General features: G+C 40.6%; 1 protein-coding gene across 5 annotated transcripts in view; it reads left to right on the forward strand.

The window, feature by feature from the left end:
- ACER2 (alkaline ceramidase 2) overlaps positions 1-22,901 on the forward strand; it is a 24,891-nt gene extending 1,990 nt beyond the window's left edge. For 2 of the 5 annotated variants that reach the window (XM_026073551.1, XM_026073553.1), the window contains exons 2-6: positions 7,350-7,464; positions 8,357-8,498; positions 11,713-11,892; positions 18,717-18,854; positions 19,530-22,901. In XM_026073551.1, the coding sequence (XP_025929336.1) occupies positions 7,350-7,464; positions 8,357-8,498; positions 11,713-11,892; positions 18,717-18,854; positions 19,530-19,716 (762 nt within the window). In that variant the 3' untranslated portion in view covers positions 19,717-22,901. Of the gene's footprint in view, positions 1-250; positions 348-7,349; positions 7,465-8,356; positions 8,499-11,712; positions 11,893-18,716; positions 18,855-19,529 lie in introns of those variants that run through there. The other 3 variants (XM_026073554.1, XM_026073555.1, XM_026073552.1) reach the window with 3 other exon arrangements.
- Positions 22,902-23,671: the final 770 nt, after the last annotated feature.

Below are 23,671 nucleotides of genomic sequence, written 5' to 3' on the forward strand. Positions count from 1 at the left end.
GGGCGGCCCCGGGCGGCCGTTGCCCCGGGCGCGCGCTTCCCGCGCCGCGTGGAACACTGACAGCGGCGGCCGTTACAGCCGTTGAGTCCCCTCCCCCCCCCGCCCCGTGTGTGTGTGGGGGGGAGGGGGCTTCGCTGCCGCCGCCGCCGCAGCGGGCTGCCCTGGTGCCGCCCTGCCGCTGGCACCGTCGCGCCGCGTTTCGCCGCTCAGCCTGCGCCTAGGCCACGCCACGGACGCCCCCTCTTTTAAGGGGGTCGGTGTAACGGTGTGTAACTGTGCTGCGGGGAGTTCTCCGGTAAGAGGAGCGGGTCTCGGGTGTACCCGGCCTCCTTGCTGTTCAATAGCGAGTAAGTTGCACAGAAGGTTTTTGCAGAGTTGTAGAACACCGGCCCTTAATTATTTATTTCTTCCTTCACAAGTATGTGGTTTTAAAATAAGAAGAATTGGGTGGTTTGATTTTTGTAGGCTGTTCAGACAGGGCTTATGCCGAGCTGTTTAGTCAATAATGTACAACAGACCCTGTTCTCTTCAGTGTCGTGCCTTGTGTCACCGTGTTATTTTCTTGCTTGATTGCCTGTATCTGATATCCCATTTACRCAGGTGCGTGTCACTTGACAGTGCTCAAGGCAGTGAACAAATTGGGAACAAATGCTTCATGTTACGAGGCTTTGTCCAGATAAGTTTGGCTCTGTGGGACACGTAGCTTTCCAAACCAACTTGGCTTGGGGTTGCAGACTGAAGTCAGCAATACACTGTTGAGAGAGGAAGAGGGGTTTGTGTAAGAACGTGGCTGAAGCAAGGAAGGAGAGGGGAGAGGGCGAGTGTGACTACTGCTTCCTCTCACTAAGCTAGGGTTTGCTCCTGAATCCTCTCACCGCCCCCCCCCCCCGACGTCTCGGCTCCTGGAGTGAACATGTGGAAAAAATACCCCCAAGAGCAGATCCAGACCACTCTGTAGCAAGCATCTTGGAAGGGGAGCGCTGCTCCTTACAACCTGTTTATGTAAAGATTTGCAGTGATAAATAGATCTGCTAAAGAGTGAGATAATGCATCAGGCTTTCTGGTAGTTTGCTTTTCCACAAAAAGCACATTGTCAGGATGGAAGCTTGCAAATGCCGTGTCTAGGTGGTTGATCTGGGTTTTCTGTTTTCTTTAGTGGGTGATGCATGCACGAATAAGAGGTTGGTGCTTCTGCTTTGTCTGACTTTTTTACTTTAAGATGTTCTTTTAGTTTTTTTCCCCAAACTCCATCCTCTGCTGAGCTCTCCCTCCCTTGGTTTCTTTGATCTGTGTTTCTTAGCTTGCTAACAACAGATGATAGTGCTGCACTCAACTGAAAAAAAGAAGTCGGTGTCTGGCTTCACTCGCTCGAGTTTTATCAGGGACTTTTTTCTTGCAGGTGCTGCACATTTCGAACAAATAATACCACTGCACACTGCATATTACTCCCTTGTTTTTCTTGCAGTTCACTGCCAAAATCATCTCAGTGGTGACAGGTCTGTGCTGTTGGAGAACATAAAGGGTGAGGGGGGAAAACTATCTGCTTGCTTTGTTTCTGTGAACTCAACTGTTCTTACTGTGTGAGAAACAAAAACAAACAGAGGAAAAAGCTCAGGAGAATCAAGTTTCTTAATGAAAGCTAGTGTGTTTGGGAGCTATCTACACAGGCAGATGGATATCCCACCGACTGTACTGAGCAGATGAGCTGTGGCATAGAAACTTGCAAAATGCCAGGAGCTACAGGTATGTCCCAATGAGTAAGTGAGGTTCCAGACGAATGAGCAGGGAGGCAAAGTTAGAAGTTTACCCTGAAGCTCATGGTTTTGCAGCAGCTGTGTATGAATGAGCAAGCTGTACACTGAAAGTGGGAGAAAAAAAGAGGCTGCATTGAGGGTAGATATGGAAGAGGTTTAGCCTCTCTTCTGTAGTAAAAATTCATTGTGAGTGGTTGTGTTCTGTGCTTCCAGCTTCTGAAAATCAGGACAGTTTCATTTGCAGTGGGTTGATGGGATTGTATGACCTGTGTCATACAGAAAAGCCAGGTGTTCACAGGACAGCTGGGAAATTTTGGCCTCCTTCTAATAATCATCTAAAGTGGAGTCCAAATTTTATTGCTTCTTAGACAGTTCAATTCTGAGTCTGATTTGAAACCTTTTGAAATTTTAGGCAGGACTCTTCAGCAGACTTGGATCTAGGTCTTCAAGCTGTAGAGTAAAATCTTTCTAATCTGCATTTTAAAAGATCATGCCTAAGGTCAGAGTTGTAGTTGAGGTCTCGCGCAAAGATATGTGTACACATGAAGCTGGAGCAGTTTATCTGAAAGATATTTGGAAAAATCAGTTTAGTTATTCTGGTGGGACCCAATCTTAATCTGTTATGCAYAAGTTTAAACCTGATCTAATTAAAAGGAAAATTAAAGTGCTCATCAGTATTACATCAATAGGAGAATATCTATGCACATATTTCATACAAATTGGTCAAACTCATTTTAAAAACATATATGAAATAGACTGATATGATTTGCTGTTCAGATCTTAACACTCTTTCAGTGAAGACACCATGGAACATTTTGTAACTCAAATTAAAAGAATGATTATAGTGAAACTAGATTTTTTTTTCTGAAATTGATGAAGTAATGTATCCTGATGAGAACACGTACAAATATCCCCAGATGCTGAAAGAACAATTCATGTGCAGAGGTATTTGTGAAAAAAAGATGTCTTGCTTGCATTTTAAGCATCTGAAAACTGTAACATTTTCTCTCTTACTACTTAAGTCAGTACCTTTCAGTTTAGTATGTTGCATTCAGTTATGCATGTAATATGTATTTCTTGCCAAATTTCCATTTAAAGAGAGAATTGCTGGGGTTTTTATTCCTCCTCTTTTGTTTCTTACTAGCAAGGGAATAAAAGTTTTAAAAAGCTATCAAATAGTCTTAAGAGTGTGAGAACATGGCAATATTGTCTCTGCTGCTTCTTTTCTGCTACAGAAGTTTTTTACTGTTGTGTGTGGCATGCTCATTGATCAAGATGTAGAAGATACAGTCCCTCTAAACTCCCTCAGAGCTACTTGGTTCATTTTTGCTATTCTCTCACAAAGCGGCAGTGCAAAACATGCTGCGTTCATGGTTGAACACTGCGACTGCTGTCTGAGAGACTTACCAAGTAGTAAAAAGTACATGATCTTTGGTAGGACTTCAGGAAACATCACATGCCAGGACTGTGGCCAGATGTGAGCAAAATTATGCAGTTGTGATCTGAACTGGCCTCTGGCATTCTCTCCATGGCCTGTGTCCTATATTCCTTTCATACAATTAAATAGTTGGAAATAATCTAATTRTTGTCCAGAATTGTATGAACCAGAGGATGGACTCCTGTTGACGAGATGCTTACTTGTTTTCCAGAATTGTAACGTAGAATCATTCCCTTTTACTGATCTCAAAGGAAACGGTCTGTAGTCTTATTATTAATTTTTGCACTGACATTAACTGTATCAACATTTGATTTGTGCATTAGCAAACCATACAGGCTAATTATGTCAAAAATTGAACATGCAAAATACTTTCAGAAACCACAGCTCAAAGGATAGATGCCTTACTCACTTGGAAAGGATAGTGTTGATAGTTGCAGTTTATCTAAGGATGTGGCCCTTGTGGGGGCTAGACTGATAAGAGAGAGTAAAAACCAGTAAGTTAGTTCTGGTCTTGATCTGATTGAATCCTTGGCTTGAAACTGAGAGAACTTAAGGAACTTGTTCGAGAAATTGCTCCAGAGACCTTATTTGAGTATAACTTGTGGAAAATACTAGTCATGGTGTATGTGAAAGAGAACTTAAGTTATTGGATGAAAGAAATATGTGAGTATTGTGGTTTTTGTAAACATAATAGAAAATAATTTTAATACTGAAATTATTTCAGCTTTTACAATGTTAAGAAATACCATTGGTGGCCATTCCATTAAGAATAAATCACAACCAAGCTCTAGATCTTAAATTGCAAAGGTCGTCTTGCATTTGCAGGCAGGACATTAGCATGAAAAGGAGTTCAGTGCCAGAGGAGCAGTGCTGTAGGGCAGAGCCATTCCTTTGTTATCTAATCACTAATATAAAACTGCATTGTTACAGGTATGATAAGTGGATATATTTCATTTAACATCTTGTTCCTAGGCCAAGAAAGGACTTTCTAGTCTAATTTTTATATACTGTGATTACCTGGTCTGATTTTGATCTGTGGTCAGTTCCAACCGTAGAGGTAAAAACTCTGTTTCTTCTACAGTCCTTTGTTTATAACGATCTCCCCTGCCCTCGATACCTCTCTTTGGCCTAGCTGTGGCTAAAAGCCAACAATTTATAGAGCACTAAGATCCAAAAAGACTTGTTAATATGCCTGTTGCCAGTACGGTATGTGTCCTACTTGTTTTAGGGTTAGAAGCAGCCTTCTCACTCTGTGCCTGGAAAAGCACATAGCACAATGGAATTCTGGTCCATGACTTATCTCCCAGGTGTGGCTAAAGGCCTCTGCTGCACAGAGTTGGTATTTTTTTTATGGATAAAAGATGATTCAGTGAACCTGTTTGACTGAACATGTAGGTTCTCTTAACAGTGCTTGTGCAAATCAATCTGTCTCTTAAAGTCTGCTTTAGGACAAGTCCATACGAATAACTCTTTGGTCTTCGTGCTGCCTCCTCAGAGGGATGCTGCACCCAGCACTCTGACATTGCTGGATGACGTTGACAACCTCCCACCGCTTTTATCTGTGAACTACAAAGACTAAATTTGCTGCCTTGGTAGTTTGAAGGAATTACAGAACTGGAGTCCTTTTGTTGTTACTGAAGAGATGCTTGGTGTACAACACAGTTCATCAGATGATACTCTGGTAGCTTTTTGACATCTCATTTATGAGACTGCTTTCCTATGTCTTTAGCTAGTGTAGAGGGGAGGAGGATACATCAGAGGACAATTCTGTGAAGGAACTTAACTTAAACCGGCAGCGGTCTGACCTGGTCTCTAGAGGAGTTCAGCTCTCTACACAGACTAGCATAGTGTAGGAGTATGTAGAGTATGGTAGGAAACAGGCAGACTAAGCCAGCTGTCAAAAGCTGAGTAATGTGAATGCCCCCTAGGACAATATATGGGTCCTTGAGAGTCCCACTATATGACAAAACAACCTGTAGGAGCTAGTAGTTGGCCAAAGAGGACAGATCTTTGCACTGGCTTAGAAAGTGCAGTACAGTAGGAGCAGAGAGGTAGCTGTCTGACAGACGTTTCCCTAGTTTGACTGAATGGTGATATGACCTGACTGCAAGGAGCRTAGTGGCTTCTCTTCTGCTTAGAGAGCCTGGTAGCTCATGCCTTGTGGCTCATGCCTTTTGTCTCGCTGAGAGTCTTTTATTCAGAATAGCTACAGCAGTCATGAAAGAGGAGACGAGAACTATTCAGGAGTCTTTATTTTTCTCCATTCCCTCCATTCTCCTTGCTCTTCCACAGCTTTCAGAAAACCGGATGCTCATAGTGGTGGAAATACCTGTGATTATCAGACAGTTAAAGCACAGGATTGGCACAGCATTAGGACACACTCTGCTACAGGTCTGATTTTGATAAAATGTCAAAAGAGCAAGGTAGTTGTTTCTGTCAGTATGAAAACCTCCACCTGCTGATTACCTAGTTACTGAGCTAACTTTATGTAGAGAGAAAGATGTAGGATTTTGCTGAGTTTCTGGCTTCTCAGTGTATTCATTTTAGTCTCTCTTTTTAAAGAATTAGTGCTGAAAGTGTCAGTGAACTCCTCTGCATTAGACAGTCTTTGCTTGGGCTGAGTACTGTTACCAGGGTTCTTTTGGTAGAGATTTGCAGGGTATTTGCAATATTAAACTGAGCAAGGTGGTAGCTCTTTCTAAGTATTTTACTTTGATGATATTTGAAAGCCAAGACTTTTGAAGAAAATGCAACTTGTCTGTGAGGATGTGCCTTTTGCGTGAGGGAAGGTGTCATACATGAACTAGATGGTGCTGAGAAACTGCTCCTGTAATTACTGTCAGTTTGAATGCTGTCCTAGGAGTATGTTTTGATGAGTCTTGCAAATGTTAGCTGAGATGTGTCCATTTCAGTCATGGTAAGCTTTGTTCTCACACTGGCTCAGACTCTGTAGAGAGGTGGACAACAGTAGTTGAATGAGTAAATGCCTTCATCGTATGCCATTCCTGAATCCTTTCTCCACCAGATWGTCGTTATCGTCAGCATACGTTTGTAAGTTGCTGAGAACAGGGGATCTGTTATTCTGGAGCTCTGTTGTCCCCAGAGTTGTTGTAAATCTGTTTTAGGAGAGCATTATTAGGGCTGATTTTCTCACGGGCCAGGCGTGGGGAACATGAGGAAAGCAAGACTGAAGAACTCATCTTTCCCCTTTGTTCCACTGTGAAGCAGTGGTGGAGTCTTTCCCTAACTGCCCAGTTAAACTAGAGCCATGCTAGCTCTCAGCATGGGTAGTTCATTCCCAAAAGAATGAGATGTTCTGTACAGTGACAGCCAATGCTAATTGCCAGTAAAGCTTTTTCAGAGCTTAAAGAGAGAACTATGCTTTTGGATTGTTGATAAGCAAGAGAAAATATGTCTTTGTTCAACTCTTATATATTAAATAAAAGAAAGTTAGGAATGGTCTGAATTATCAACCTTTTCATACTCCTGTAACTAGTTTTCAGTTATGTAGCTTTTTTGGTCGTTGTTCCTCAGTTCTCCAGTCATTTCTTTAATGGAGAACCAGTAGAAAAACATCAAGTGTAGAAGGATTTACAACTTCAGGCTTTCTTTACCCTGCAAAAAAGAGTAAATGGTAACCTTTTTTACTTAGCTTGTATTTCAGACCTGCCAATACAATAGCTATTGTTTAGTGACTTGACTTCAGCAAAACTTGACTGACCCTCTCTAGTGCCTGTACTTTCAGTGCTTTTTCCATGCTAGGCTAGACAACCTTTGGGAAGAGAGTTCACACGCTAGGACTCCCTGTTCCTAATCTGTTTGCTGCTGCATGCTTCCTGAATTGCAATTGTCCGAGTGTTTGTAGACTCACAGTAGAGTTCCTTCGGGAACAGATTTGAAAGATAATTTAAAGATGTGACAAGTCACATTTTACACTGCTCCCAGTTCTTACACTGTTATTAATTTAATGTTATTAAACAAAACATGCTAATGGTTTGTAAAAACAATTCAGCTTTGACAGAAACTGAGGGCCATGCTTTCATGAGCTGAGGCTTTGCTGGATGAAAAAATGTGGATGTTTTAGACAGCCTATAAATATTAAAGGTCTGTTTTATTTTCTGTCTATATTTGATACATTTTATTTTATTTTTTCCCAGATAAGCAACATCTTGTTTTTTGTTTTACCACCCATATGTATGTGCTTATTCCGTCAATATGCAACCTGCTTCAACAGTGGAATATATTTAATATGGACTCTCCTAGTTGTGGTTGGTAAGTTGATTGATTCCTGTTTGCTCATGCATGAACTGAAAGAGAGAGGAAATTAGTTTTTCCTGCTTGCGCTTGGTTGTTTCTGCAAAACAAAGCAACCCTGATGTCTACTGAGAAGTCTGCTTGTACTTGCTTGAAGCTGAGGCACTTGTACTTTCTGGCAGGAAAATGCATTTCAGGCTGCTGGGAACTCTGGCCTTAGCTCTGTTCCCTTCCCATCCTTCCTTTGCAAAACTTCTTTTGTTTATTTGGGCTTCCTCTAGAGCAGCGCTAACCCTCCTTCCTCTGATGCTGTTTCTGTAGTGGGAGTTGAAAGTGCTCAACACAACTGAAGAAGATAACAGTATTTGAATTGTCCTGAGGCTTTTTAATGATGGAGCTGCATGCTTATCCATTTTGTAGATGGAAGGGTCTTAGACATGTTAATGCCCAGAGATGCTGGGAACTCTTAAAGGGTTGTTTGAAACCCTGTGGGGCAGTGTCTCACTTTCCACCTATAAACATGTATCACGGCCTAGTCATCACATGCTGCTTCCTTTCTTTGAGTTACCTGTTGATGTGCTAGTGAGAAGCTTCAGAAGAAGCATTTGGGTTTTATTTTTTGTTTTTGCATTTAATTTCACTTCCTGATGTATACATCTACTTTGCTAGTGGGAGATGCATCTTTAGCTGTTGCTTTTGTAACATGTTTTGTAATTAATCTGATGTGCTGATGATTTGGATTGCCCTCTTAGGATGGTCAGAATTACTTTTTTCCTAGGTTTTTTTTTTTTTAACCTTTTCCAGACCAAATGGTGTCCGCTGTCTGTTACTGGGTCCAGACCATGAGCAGTATGTTTCAGTCTATACAATATTTTAACTATTCATATTGCCTTTTGATTGACTTTTGCAGGAATTGGATCTGTTTACTTTCATGCCACCCTGAGTTTCCTGGGTCAGATGCTGGATGAGCTGGCTATTCTCTGGGTTCTGATGTGTGCTTTTGCCATGTGGTTCCCGAGGAGATACCTACCAAGAGTTTTTCGAAATGATAGGTAATGCATAGAATGTAATACACTTCCCTGTCTCTTGAAACATATTACCCTAACACCTAAGCATGCATATAGTGACAGGGAATGATCATCCAGCCTGATGGCTCCTGCCACTGTCTTTTCTCACTCCATTCTCTTCCTGTTGTTTATATTTTAAGCCCATTAGGATTTAGATATCCTGATTCTACAGTTCCTGATGGTGGGATTCATGTCCTATAACTTCAGGTCTTGGGATGAGGTGGATTGCCTCTGGAGTACCCGTTTTTTGTATTGATTCTAAAGAGGCCTTTAAATGAGTAGTTTATAAAAGCCATGGCTAAAATTAGATAATAGAAACCCTGTTTCCCACCTCTGTTTGTATATCCTGAAGTATACACAGGAATAGGCCTATGGAATTCAGTTGAATTTTCATCTCAATGTTTAAGGCTGTGATTAAGTGTAGTTTTTAAGTATTCAAAGGCTAAGTGTGATGATTGTTTAGGAGCCAATTGTTGTTGTAAAAGGATTTTTTTTTGTTTCGTGAGGGGTTAAAAGACCAAGCAGTGGAACCAGTTTAAAGAATCTGGTTGTGATTTGTCTCCCCTTTATAGCCTGTGGCCCCAACTGTGTTCACGCTTTTACATGAAATAGCCTGAAGTTGAGATAATGGAGAGGTGTGAATGGCAACACGAATGTTCAGCACTCTGAAAATTGCTGCCTTCTCCCTTCCCATATTGTTATTGTCTCTTTTTTTCCTTTGTATCCTTTTGTTGTGTGCTTGATTAGAAGTTACTGGGGGAAGTGGGGGAGCTGGTGCCTAGATTGCCCATTCCTCAAAATTGCTTTCCCTGAGAAAAGCGCATCATGTGTTACTGTGTACAATCTATGTAGCCTCATGGCTTTATGATGTGAATTTGGTACTTTTGCATTTTGCAACACAGTGCTATTACAGGACTCTATCAACTTAACAAGCAGAGATTTTAGTAGGGTATTTTGGTAGATGATAAGTCTTTCAGATATTTAGTTCAACTGAAGAACGGTTTAGTCTCTTGAATAATTTCTGTAATTGTATATAAGTTATTCCTCAAAAACCCAGAGGAATTGTTTTATCTAATCTGTCACTATCCTTGTGATAGTTCTCTGTGTATGTTCAAAGTATTGCCAAGAGGTTAAACTGTTTCCGTATTAAAAGGAATAGAAAGATTTTGGGGGTAAAATCCTGTTTCTATTGAATTTCGTTTTAAACCTGTCAATAATAATCTCCCAGGATTAGCTGATCCGTAAAAAGAATAAGAAGAGGTGAAGCATGTCCCCCATGCTAAATTTTCAAGAACATTTTTCCCTAGTATCTGTCAAGGCAGTTATATTTTAAGATCTTGATTCCTTTCTGAAATATATAGAGGAAAGAATTCGATTGGGGATGCCTAACCCAGAACAGGTTTATTTACATTTTTGGTTTTTTTGCTTTACCTAACTACTCCTCTATAATCATATCTGCCCTGTGCTCACTGCTGTGATCCTTATGTTCTGCATGTTCTTCATGTTCTTTACCTGCATCACACTAAGGATTTTGGACACTGAAAATGTTATTATCCACCGTCTCCTATTTGTGGTCTCTTTAAGGTCATTAAAGCATTTGCATCAGATCCAGAACATCCCCCTTAAGTAACTTAATGCTGGAGACCTGCCTTCCAGTGGGAAAAGAAGCTTTAATGCAAAAGGCAGATGGAATGAGCTTGGTGAAGATGAGAATGATGATTCTTGGGGCCAGAGAATGGTCCCTACTTCAGATGGAGAATTAAAAAGAGAATACCCATCTTTAGGCTGTAGTTGTTTCTATAAAGCTATGGGCTAGTAGTTCAAGGGCAGCATGGTGATCCCCTTTCTTGGTCCAGGGTTGACACCTTTATAACCAGAATGTAGTCTGAGCTGGGAAGGCACACCTAGGGATAAAAGCAGGGATTAATCTATGGCAATTTAAGATGTTACCCAACTCGGATGTTTTTGCCTCTTCCAGCACAGGGTATTGCTGAACATAACATGTTGACTGTGCTTCTGCTGCACTGCAGATCAGTCTGTCACTTTAGTGCAAGTATCTCATGGTGGTAGTTTTAGCTGTGGTACAAACTGAGATGTTGAGGCCCAAGTGCTTTAACGTGTTCTGCCATTCCTGCACTAGAGCAGCAGCTTCTAACTGCAAGGGGAGTCAGACAGCTGAGGAGAAGCAGTGATTTAGGCCAACATTGCTAGATTTGCTAGAGCTTGCCTATTGGATCCCAAATTTGCAGTGTCCCCAGAAGCTATTCTGACCAGTGCCAGGATACTTTTTAGTTCCAGCCCAGAAAAGTGGGGAGGAAGGGGGCACAAAGGTGACTTAAGGGAGTTTTTGCATTCCTGGGCCTTCGTTCTAGTTAATTTGCTATTTTCCCTAGAGGTCTTGAGCAGAACCCAGCCCTATGTGTACATTTCTATAGCATACCATTGCATTAGATTGTTTTTTCAAACATGTAAGAAGCACTTCGTAACTGAAGATTCTTTTGTTGCCTCCCTAGTCCTGCCACGGACTGGAAACAGGATGTTTAAAATACAAAGCCATGTAACTGGAAGCTTAAATAATATTTAACATGAATTTAATTCAGAATTTCTCCTCTGTAGGGCCCAACTGTGATTTCATTTACACTAGTAATATACCAAAATATAATCTTTAAAAAAATGAATTTGGTTAGAAGAAAATGTTCTCATTTACCTTGTAGTTTTTGCTAATCTTTAAGACTTAGAAAAGATAAAGGAAAATAAAATAAAGACTGTAACATAACTGTAAAAGGTGTTTAAGGATAACAAAAAAAAGTCCCCCAAATCAATGTTAAAAGCATGGGGAATGATGGCACAACACTGCCCTGGGGAGGTACAGTGCCATGTACTGGGATTGATTTGTTCTTGATTTATTGTGGCAGGAGGAAGATTGGAGTAGGGCCTTGGGATTTGAAACCAGTGATTTGTGTGTGTGTGTGTGTGTGTGTGTGTGTGTACATACACATGGTTGCTTCAGAAGACTGCACACCTGTGAGGATTTGTGTATTTGATTAACTCTGCATGCCTATGCAAGTCAGCACAGGATCCACATCCACCCTGTGCACCTTGTCTTTGGACCTAAACCTGCATTTTGTTACATTATTAACATCATTTTATGATTTCTTTTTTCTTTTCCTTTTTTTTTTTTTTTTTTACTAATTAAAAGCTTTGAATTCAAAGCAATTTTTCTTTCCCCAAAAAAATTCAGGAGCCGTTTTAAAGCTGCTGTAGGTGTACTTTCTGGGGTTACTACCTGCCTTGCCTTCATCAAGCCTGCTATCAACAACATCTCACTAATGACTTTGGGTGTTCCTTGCACAGCTTTGCTCATTGCTGAGTTGAAGAGGTGAGTATGTTTTTCCTGAATGCAGCATTGCCTTCTGAGATCCTTAGGCAATTATGTGATGATAGGGTAGATCTGGCTTCAGTGCTTATGACAGAAGATCAGAAATGTGTCTCCCACATCATGCAGAGCACTGATCTGGTATAAACTTGCTCTACCAGCTTAAACATTTTTGTCAAGGATTTTTTTTTCCCTAGGTGATTGTGCCAGGCCATTTATTGTCTGTCCTCTTGCAGCATTTCTCTTGCTGTGACCTGATGTGACTCAAATTTGATCATTTATTGTGGAATCATGACAAGGTTTTCATTCTAGTCACAAATTTGCTTTCCTGCTCTGTGGTCTACATAAGGGTGAAGCTGATCAGTCTGGGTACTAGAGGGAACATAGGGGCAATGCACAAACGTGCATGTAAGATGTGCTAGCTCTCAAAATTTATCACAAGTCTTACACCACTTTGTCTTCTGGGGACACTGATAATATAATGGAGTCAGGCTGGTAAAGAGAAAGTTAAGCACTGGGTTGTAGAGGACAGCTGCTAGTCAGGGCCTTAGAGGCTGTAAAACCAGAATGCAAATAGAGAAGAGCCTGAGATTTGTCTTAACTTTTTAAACAGTCTTACCGTGACAGTAGTACCAGTGGCTGTCCAGACAATGCTTTTTACTCCCCCTCTACTCTCTCTGCAAAAAGGACCTGACAAGTACCAGGAAAGATACGAACTTGCCCTTTCCCACTCTTCCCCAGTGCCTGAGAAGGATTTCACACCTTATGTTGGCTCTCACACATTGTATATGTCCATAAAAAGATACAAGAGCAGGACCAAACATTTGTGTTCTGATTACTTACGCTACAACAGAGAGATTCTCCTGTTTCCTACCTTGTCCTGTCCTGGCATTGCTTCCCCATCCACTAGAAGCCTCTGCTAATAATGTTTTGTGAAGATGTCCTTGAATCTTTTGTCATTAGATGCTCCACTGAGCAGCAACCATTTTTGTGGTAAAAGGAGCAGGGGAAACAGCACACTAGTCAGCTGTGCAGAAGAGAAGGAGGTTGTAGATGAAGGATGCTAGTAGAGGTGTCTTATTTTGATGAAAACACCAGGGAACTACTAACAGGGCAAATGGAGAGTTGGCTGTAGCATCGAACAATTCATGTGAGCTCTCTATCCTTCAGTTTTCCAAGTGTAAGTCAAACTTGAGAGGATGAATGGTAAGTGTGTCATAGGTTTGGGTGCTATTGCATCAAATCTAGACATTGATATGCCTAGGGATACTTGCTTTTTAAAGAATACATCTTACAAAAGGTCATATTTCATTAAAATGTGTGGAGTTACTTTATCTGCTTTTAGAGAATTAAGGGTGCAGACAAACTTTCTTTTGAACTGATGATTAATAAAGGACCTAGGGTGGCATACAGCCCTCTTAGTTGGGGGCATGTAATACTTTGTATTTTTTGATAAATTCCTAAAGGTAAAAGACAAGTAATTAAAGGTTTTATTTTAAGTTATGCTTATCCCTGGGGGATGAGATGCATTCTTTCAAACTCAGAAGGGTCATTTCATCTTTTTTTGTACTAGGAAAAATAGTCTAAACATTATTCAAAATGAGTGGGATTCTCCCATTTTTCACTATTGGAGTCAGTAGAGTGCTGCACATCAGAGTCCTGGCAGTCTGCAGTGGATCTTTATCTGTGAAATAGGTATTTGAGGAAGGGAGGAGTAAAGCCTTCAGACCAGTTGCTTCTTCTAGTTATAGGCTGCTGTAAATCTTGCTTAGAATTTTGGTGAATCAGACCACTGTGTTTTCAAATGAGGATTTTCTGCCTCATGTTCATCCTTGTTGAGGAGAGAATTTTATCACCAAGAGTATTATGTTCTTAATGCAGAGCTAGTTGGGTAGGCTGTATGGCAAGAAGTACTGGGGGTCTGAGACTGTCAAAAGAACAAAAAGCAGTTAGAAACAAACTTGTCACTGAAAGACAAGGAAATTGTAAGACTTTATTCTCTTTTGTGTCCAAAATAATCCCTTCACATGCCTCAAATTTTTTAAGTTCTTAAAAGGGATGATGTCAGGGAGAAAGTGGATGTGGGTCCTGTTGTTTGCCGGTACAAGCTAAATAATGATTGAAATTATAACATCATCAAATTAGAATGGTTCAGTGATTCATCAGCAGTCATGTAACTGTCTCAAGTGTGCAGATGATAGGATGCTGATACTCAGGTGACATCTGAGCCCTGATAAAACAGTGAAGGTTTGCCCTAGCTTCAAGTCTGTCCATTCATATTTGATTCTCCTACTGGAAATCTGGCTGTGGGGGAGTCCTACTTCATTGTCACAGGTTGCTCACAGCTCCCTTATTCCCTTGACTAAAAGGTTAAACTAGTTATGAGCTAAAAAAATTCTTTAGGGTATAAAGGGAGATACGTATGTCAAGATGAATAGTTTGAAGCAGGATCAGACTGTTAACCAGCACCCAGCAAATTCCCCTGATTTGAAGAAAAGCCTGTATGTGTGTTTGGTGCTGCTGTGATGCTGGAAGATAATGCTACTGGAAGTGTTTAGCAGTTCAGTCCCTTATACAGCAAATGGCTGGGGACACCAGTGTCTGAAAAAACTCTGGTGTTTAAATGACTGCTGTTCATATTAAATCCCAGAGCACAGTGCACTGTGCAGGCAAAAGGTGCAAATAGAAGCTTTGTGGGGTCCAGCTTTTTTCAAACTAAATTAGGGATAGGAGTATATTACAGATCAGCAGCAAAGCAGGAGGAACAGTGTTTTAGACTCTGAGCTGACAGGTTCCTTTACAGGGGTGTTCTGAATGCTCAGTGTCCATGTCTGTTTAGAAGTAAACAAGGTGAGATGGGTTTATGTCTTTTACTGGGGCACAGCTAGTGTTTGGAATAAATCTTCTCACTGTGGTGAAATCCACGGCAGGTAGGACTGTCTCCTTAGCAAGCATGCCTCCAGATCCAAAGCACCTGCCTCTACAGGAGTTCAAGACTGTGTTGGATGATTACAGAAAACACAGGAGTATCACCCAACTCAGCAAACTCTGCTCTCCTCTTTGTGCTTGACTCTTTCTACCTCTGAGTACTGTTTTGTAATACATCCTGCAGCATCTAGTAGTTTGCAGTTTATAAAAATGAGTTGCAATTGCCACTGGTAATACTGAGCAAACCTGTCATTACTGCCTGTACCATTTTCGTGACTGATCTTGTGGTGGGAAACTTTCTTTTAATAAGCTTTCAGTTTTCTTCTGCAGCCTTAAACTTTTGGAACCATGTGGTTTAATTGTTGTCTTCTTTCAGTATTCAAACTATTCAGATGTTGATAGGCATGGTCACTGACTAAAGGAGCTGGATGTTTGAGGCCAAGCCTCTTAAGTGGCATGCAATTGCATGTGTCTGTTTACTTCTTTCAGATAGGTGCAGAAAGGCTCCATATTGTGAATACACAAAATTTTTGCTCTGTCAGAATGCACAAGTAGTTAGCATAGCAGTCTGGTTTTACCTGTTGAGTGCACAGAATTGAGCCATGCAGATACCCACTGAGTTTTCTGTGTTTGACTTCTTGCTTTTTTAAACTGCTGTGTGTCCTTTAAAAAGTAGAAGTCATTCTCAGCATTAAAGGGAAAGAATTAAGCCCTATGTTTAATAGAGCAGTGGTTTTGGACCAGTAATGATTTTCCCTCTTTTAGGAAGGAATTAATACTGTCTGCAGCTATTTGGAGGAGTGAGAACCTGCATGAGGATGATTTACCAGTATAATTTTATTGGTAAAACTGTGCCAAATTTTGGATATACTCTTACTAGGGTGTCTCATAAGAGTATGTGAGGAAGAATTCTTGTAGCTCTTCTCTGGAACTTCATAGACAACTTAAGAATCTCCTTGCCCTTTTCTTCATGTTCTTTATAGCCTTTTAAATTTAAGACACTATTTCGGGGTGGGGGGGGCCTTTTTACAATAAGCAGTGTAGACAGTCTTGAAGACATCTTGGGCCTGCCCTGCCTCCTCTGACTGTGTCAGTTGTTTGTCACATGTGTTGGAGAATTGAGGCTTAAGAAAAAGCCATTTTGGTTTGTATGTTTTGTGGAATATTAATTTTTGTGGCAGTCATGTGGGTCTTTTTTAGGAAAACTGTTTTTTAGAAAAATGTCTGATATCTTTCTTGTGGAGGAGATTACAACAAGCAATTTAGTTGGCATGTGAAGCTCTTCTCTGAATAAATGATGATAGATGTGATGATTCTGAATKTCAGATTATTTATAGAAGGCTTAAAAAAGAAATGCCAGGCCCAACTTGTGTGAAGGACACTGAAGAAAATCCTCCATCAACAAGATTATGCATTGGGTAGCTTTTCTGTCATTTATCCAGTAGCTATAAAGGTGCCTCCTGCTGAGCCTTAGGAGTTTCTTAATCCCAAATACCTGTTAAAATGTTGACTGAAATAACATTTCAAGAGTGAAAAAATATCCTACAGGTTTGCAGGGAAAACTGTTCAGATTCTGGAACTCACAGTACACCAGAGTCAGGTATATTGCTGCTGCTGCTGGTGCTGCAACATCTTCAGAAAAGTATTCCTGGACAGAATTATTTTGTATATGTTTTTACTTTCTCTGAACGCTGAGCTGGGCTCCTTTAGTAAAACTCTGGGACCGGTTGCAATTCTGCTTTTCCACCACAGAGGGGCAGCAGGCATTCTCTGCTCCTTATCCTTCTTGTCTTCATGGATTGATGCTAAGTGGTCAGAGATTGTCTCCTGCATGAGGAAAGGTGTAGTGACAAATTTTTGCTTGGGACAGAGTTGGTGTTACTACTTCACTAACAGTGAATGCGGAGTAGCCTGTGGCTTGTAGGCTGTATGTGGCCGTGGAGATAATAAGCGGCTAATGTTAGAAAAGTCAAAAATCTGTGTATCAAACCTGAATGACAGATATCAGGCTGATAAATGTTTTGTGTGCAAGAAACAAAGACCAAAGAGCTTTTTGTCTGTGCCGCACTATGTTATGAGAAGACAGCATTGTTTAGTATGTCGCAGACAGTGATGTAGAAAGATGATCAGGGACCATAAATGCTATTACAGTGCATGTAGTAAAGAAGTGCTTGCCTATTCTTACACAGTTTAATTGCATCTGAGTTTCACAAGGTTAGGTGTCCCTTTAATGTGTCTCTGTGCCAGGCTTTGCACACCTCCCAGATTGAGTGAAGGAGTCTGAGAGTTGCATAGGAAGACTGGTGATTCAGAGTCAAATCTACAGAGGTGACTGGATTGGGGTCTACAGGGTAGAGAGGAAGGCTGGTTGTTGATCTGCTGGAGAGGGCAAGGYACAGAGACATTCTCAGGAACTTTATGGCAGAGGTCTAAGACATAAAAGATCAGCATGGAATACATGGGCCTCTATTGAGGACCTTTGGACAAAGGAAGGGCTTGTGGGGCACTTGGGGTTGACTTATTTTCCTTTTAGAATGTAGAAACAGAAGATGGGCTATGATCCTGATGAGCTGAGTATTCCTTGTTATACTAGCTGAAGAATTGGCTCATTTGTTTACTCTTGAAATGTAGCTCAGACAAGTCACTTTAAACAAATTAACCTTGTTCTCTGATTAAGTTTAGGAGTGCTTATTGTATACGTCACTGACCTGAGAAGGACAGCTCGTTGAAGTAGGAATTGTCCTATAGTGCTATAAGGATTGGGCCCCTGGGAAATTCACTAACTTAAAAAAAAAATCTCAAATCGTAGTTTTTGTTCTTGCAGAAGACAGGAAAGCTAAGCCATACTTACTGAGCTAGTCATATCCCAGACTAGCGTTGCTTTGTGGATACCAGTAACAGCAGAACTGCATGTACTGGCACCAAGAGGCCTAACCCCAAAATAGCAAGTACAGGTAGGCAGCAAACTATTAACTTATTTTGGGACTTGAAGAGTATATTGATCCCTTTTTTTTTTTTTTTTTTCCTGATTTTACTCCTTTGAGCAAAGCTGCATGGTTCATAGAATAGTTCCAAGATGTGGAGAAGAACAAAGCATCACATAGACAAGTAAAATGTGTGAGTGTTTTAGTAGACCTGCAGCTGCAGATAATGCTGTGCAAGTACCTTGACACCTGTTGTATTCAGTGATGATCAGCTGCAGGCCACACTTCATATAAGCACAGCAAATGTTTGTGTTATTTTTCTCTCTAGAGTACCTCTAGGTAAACAAGTCTGATTTCTTGTCGAGGAAGAAAACTGCTAAGTGAGGAATTCTGTCTGAGATTTAGAAGCCTGCACCATCTACTAAAGCATGCTTGCCTAGGTCTTTTGGGTAAAAGTTCCTACCTAAGTAGTTCTCTGGAACAGCTACATTGTACATTACTAACTTATAGGGAAGAAAACAACCAATGAAGTAAAAACAATCCTAGCCAGTTCCTTTTTTACTTGTCTTTATGTAATGAGAACTTAATGCAAGAGGGAATATGAACAACTCTAAGCACTTGCTGAGTGGCTGGTCGTTACCAGGCGTGTAACCAATCAGTGAGTTCTCCTAGATTTCTCCTCAGTAGGAGACTATGTGGGTGTTTATCCAATGTCTGTACAGTGGTATTTAAGACAATACCCAACATGGAGCTGCCAAGTAAAAGGTCCTTTTTGTAACTTCAACGTTGCCCTGGGTCAGTGCTCTGTTACTGTGAATAAAGCTCCTGTCTTCAGGACGTTTATGGTGGAACCATTTTAAAGATGTGTGCCTGGCATTCTGAATCCTGTTCTTAAAATACATATAGCCRAACTGCACCATTATGAAGCAGGTTTTGCTTTGTTTTACAACAACTTCCTTGTGTTTTTCTCCTCAGGTGTGAAAACCTGCGTGTGTACAAACTGGGTCTCTTTTCAGGTCTTTGGTGGATGCTAGCACTTTTCTGCTGGATCAGCGACAAAGCATTTTGTGAGATCTGGTCCTCATTTAACTTCCCCTATTTGCACTGTGTATGGTAAGTGTTCTGTATAAACTCCACGGCTTGATTCAGATGTGACAGGTCTCCACCAAAGCACCCTTCTGGGCTTTGCATATAGGCTTCAGATGGCTATTTCTGGTTAGTGCTAGATAGCTTTACTGGTAAGATTGTAAGCCAGGAGTAAGTCTCACCCTATCCAGGGTGGTAGATTTAGGAAGTTCCTAGACCTAATCAGATGCTTCAGATGCTAAGTTGGTTAATTGCAACTGAATCCCTGGTCCTACTGGTTACTAAAAATCCCGTAGCACTGCTCAGCTGAAACAGTGGCTATGAAAGCTTAAACTTCCACCGTTAACAGCTGAGGATGAAGGGGCAGCAGTGAAGAGCTTGATACCTTTTCTCTTTTACCATCCAGCAAGTTGTGCTCTCTAAGTGCCGTATCTCAGCCTTTCTACGCAACTCTGTCAGGTACAGAAAGACCAAAAAGCTGCAGTCAGTTTAGACCAAGGATAAACTAAACAGTTTTATACTTTGCCGTATTCTGTATATTCTTTGCCTGCCCAGAAAGGAGAGGAGAGACAGTAACCCTATAGGAAACTCAGGAAAAGATGAAGGATGGATTGATTTTTAGAGCATGGTGATATATTTGATCCCTTTCCTGAAATCAAGTTACTGAATTTTTCTTCTTGTGCGGGGTTTCTGTCTCCTCAGGCACATCTTGATTTGTCTTGCAGCTTACCTAGGCTGTGTCTGTTTTGCTTACTTCGATGCTGCCTCTGAGATCCCTGAGCAGGGCCCTGTCATAAAGTTCTGGCCCAGTGAGAGATGGGCATTCATTGGTGTTCCATATGTCACCCTCCTCTGCGCACACAAGAAATCACCTGTGAAGATCACATGAAATCAACCATGGAATGGGATGGATTTTCAACTTACGTTCCAGCACAGACAATACTTAATTAATGATAAATGAACAAGGTTGTATTTTGTCTTCTTCCTAAGATACGCAGCACTCCCACATGTCATAGTAACAGGTGGCAAGTGTGTTCTTTCCTCTGTTTCTGGAAAGAAGTGATAGGAAGCAGGGAGGTGGAGGCTCTTGAACACTGAAGTAAGAACTCGATCTACTCTGGTAGGCTTTATTTTGCACTCTGTTTTCAATGTAGCATTTCTCTTGTTAAAAGCTCTTTCCAAATATTAGAGTCAAGGAAGAATGTTTTCTGCAGTAGGTCACCTCTGGCGCTTGATTCACGTCTTTTGTAACTTTTGACTTAAGGCTTTCTTTGTAAAAGAAGCTGGTCAGAGATGCCTATATTCCATCTCCATGTCCTTCCCAACTCTTATTTAGATGTGGTTGCACATGGCCACAAGAGTGTGCTCTAAGCTCATGCTCCTCCCAACCCATGGTGTTTGTTTAGCACAGGGAGGCCAGCTGTGCATCACACACATGACATTGGCTCATACAGCCTGTGGTTTTTCCCCAAGTACAGCAGGAGACCTCTGCAAAGTGATTATAAGTTACTGGATAACTGGATTCAGTGCAGTTAGGCAATGTAAATTCAGGAATAGTTGAGGGAAAAATCAGGCCCTAAAACTAAATATGAATTCAGGGTTTTTGAATGTTTCTGTATTTCCACTGATTCGTGGACACCTGTATGCTGCATATTTCTCTCTTATGAAAATGTTACGGAAGTCCCTCTCTACCTCTGCAGGCACATTTGGGCTTGAATTTGGCCCTGAAGCTCCCGCAGAAGCATGGACGTTAACTTCAATAAGAGCTGAGGTCAGCATAGACTGACAGTGCAGTTAAGCTGTGAAAACTCCTAGGTGCCTAGCTATATGTCTAATTGGAGAGTGTTAATTTCTCATCAGTGCTTTGGAAAGACACAGGAACAATAGTTTAGTGTTCAGGTAGTACATTTAGAAAAAAACAAGATGAAGACTTAGATTACAGTAAGGAGTGAAATGTGGCATTCAGTCTTGCACTATTAGAAAGGAATAGCAGATACAGATTTTTCATTTGTTTTCAGCCTGCTTTGTAAGGATAAAGGATATCTAGATCCAGTTTGTTTTAAGGTTATACTTTGGGGTTGAGATCTAGGCATGGCTGTCGGTTTTGCAAGTTGTTTATGCTAGATCTGTTTACAGAATAATGCAAAGTGCAGGCATGTTGTTTAAATGTTAGCAACTGCATATGCTAATAGCTGCAGTTTAAGGGAAAGCAATATCTGCTGGCATTCTGCCTGCTGTCAGAACTGTAAGTGGGTTAAGGATGTGGATGTGCAGTTTTAGTAATAAGTGATGTTTCCTATTTGAACACAAGACCAGGAAATACCATTTGCTTTGTTCTTTGCTAGTAAGTCTCATGTTGTATTTGTTTTTTATCAATGTGAAAATGTACTCTAAACAATACCATCTTTAGGAAAATTATTTTTTAACAAGAACTTTGGGGTGAATTAGCTTTCAAGCACTGTGAAACCTTTCAGATAACTTTTCTATTCATATTTATGCTCAGAAAACAAGAGTTGAGAGATATGCTGTTATGCTTAAAGCAAAGTTGTAAGTGGGAGATGTAGCTGTCTTTTTGGGAGGTTCAAAGCAGATAAGTAGCCTGCTTGCTTCTTGAAATCTTTGCATTTTACAAAGTGACTATCAGATCAAAAAAGCAGCCATAACTTTTCACTTCAGTGGAGCAATGAAGACTTATACCACTGCCGAAGATTTGTGTGATAGAAACACGGTTTTTTGGACACTGACTCATGTAATTTTTATATGGACCTTCTAACAATTTGTGCTGTAATATTTCTTACTCTTTGAAACACAATCCCTTTTCCTTTCTCTTCCTCTGTTCCTAATTATGGAATGCTCAGTTTCAAACACTTCTCAGGTATTAAAATTCTTATAATTAGATCTTATGTAGATAGGGTTGCTGGCTGGAACCCGGCTAAGGTTGCTGTCACCTGACACGGCCCTACTTTGAGTAGATTTCGTCAACATTTTTTACTAAATAGTTATGTTATGGTAAATAAGTTATTTTCGATATTGATAGAAAGTTAGTAACTGCTGTTATATCTACTGCTGAAAATGACCAGAACCTTCCTACTTAATACTTAGCTTGAAAGCAAGCTCTCTGACTTAAAGAGCTCTAATGAACCTGCTGTCAACTGCTGTCTTCTGCTGTGCAGGATCTGACTGCTCACAGAAATGTGATTTTTATAGTTTAAAAAGTGGCAGTAGCGTATTCAGCTATTGTAGAAGTGAATGAATGTGTGTACAGACTGAGAAGCCTCTTCTGTATTTTTTATTGACTAACCTCTGACCTTTGCACTTTTAATAACAGATTCTGTGAACAAACATCACTATCTGATAGGCAGAGCTCCACTGTAGAACTGATTGGGAGTATTCCACTGTAACAGCAGGCTACCCTTTTTAGATGTAGCTATTGCATTTTATGTTAAATTAATCTTAACTAAGCCCTTCTGACAAAAGCCACTTTAAAAAAAAAAAAACAACAACAAAAAAGAAAAGCCTGCAGCTTTTATCAGATTCACAGCTTCAAAGACTGTACTTTGGACTAAGACTGCAATCCAGGATAACATCAGCACCCAACGAAGCATGTGATTGGCATACAGGGGTGGTTGTGCACTGCCCTGATCCTACAGATGGATAGACATGCGCACGAGTAGGCATATTATATTGAAGTTTAAGTGATGTATATGCACCCATCGAGTTTTAAAATCCCAGCATGCTTTCCTCCCATGTTGGCAGGAGGTGACTGCTTCCCAAGTCCTTAGGTTCAGTTAGTATTTTAGCTTAACTAGTGGAATGCAATAGTGTGTGTTGGGTATAATGTGGATTCTGTGTATTGCTGTGTGACATCTATCCATCCTTCCTTCAGTGCTTTATCTATATTTAAGAAAGGATATTCAGCTTCCAGTGATGGCAAACACTTACCCAACTCAGTCAGTAAAAATTAAATAAATAGTATGTAATATTTTTTTTTTCCCATCTCAGTTGAAGTCTGTATACTGAATGTTTGTGGAAAGTGTATAATATTTTGCAATATTAAACTGCATTTAGAATAAATACTGTTTGTGTTTTCATATATTATGTTCGTGGAGAGGAACGCAGCTGCCAGTATAATGCCCTGGAGCAGGACAACTTATGATAAGGGTGGCTCCCCCCTGACTCAGGCAACAGCAGTTTTGACAGTTAGGGCAAGAGGGAGACTGCATTAGTTATGAGACCATTGTTCAGTGAGATGGAAATTACATTGCTGAACAAATAAACTGATGTTTTGCAATCCAGGTAGAACAAGTACTTGGAAATGGCAAGCACATGAATGAGGAGGGAGGGACAAACAGCAAGAAATGGCTAAAAATGAATAGCTATATTTCCACAAATCCAGAGAACTGGGTCAGAGTGAGTATGTTTGGGAGAATACAGTATGCWTCTTCAACATTTATTGCCCAAGACTATGCTCCCAAATTAGAGAAATAATGGTATATATTAGCCTTCCACCTTCACCTCCCCTCCTATTTTCTTCTTACCACAGTTCACTCCACAAAAAAGACCTTCCATATGACATTTGCAGATCCACATAAGCTGATGTGATAGGGCTTGAAATAGCCATTATGTGAAAATATAGCTATAATTTAAGAATGTTACTTACTCAGAGTTAATGTCTGTAGTTGGCAAGCTGTCAAAAACAGATAGTGTTCTGTCACCCAGCCTCCTCTATCTGGAAATTATTGACATTGTTTCCCATGGAAACGAGGCTAGCCTGATTGTGCTACTACATCTCTCTGATAACTTCAAAGCTCCTGGCTTATTTTGACCAAATTGGACAGAGACAA

Source organism: Apteryx rowi, unplaced genomic scaffold (genome assembly GCF_003343035.1).
Source record: "Apteryx rowi isolate R43461 unplaced genomic scaffold, aptRow1 scaffold_37, whole genome shotgun sequence".
NCBI classification, from domain to species: Eukaryota; Metazoa; Chordata; class Aves; order Apterygiformes; family Apterygidae; genus Apteryx; species Apteryx rowi.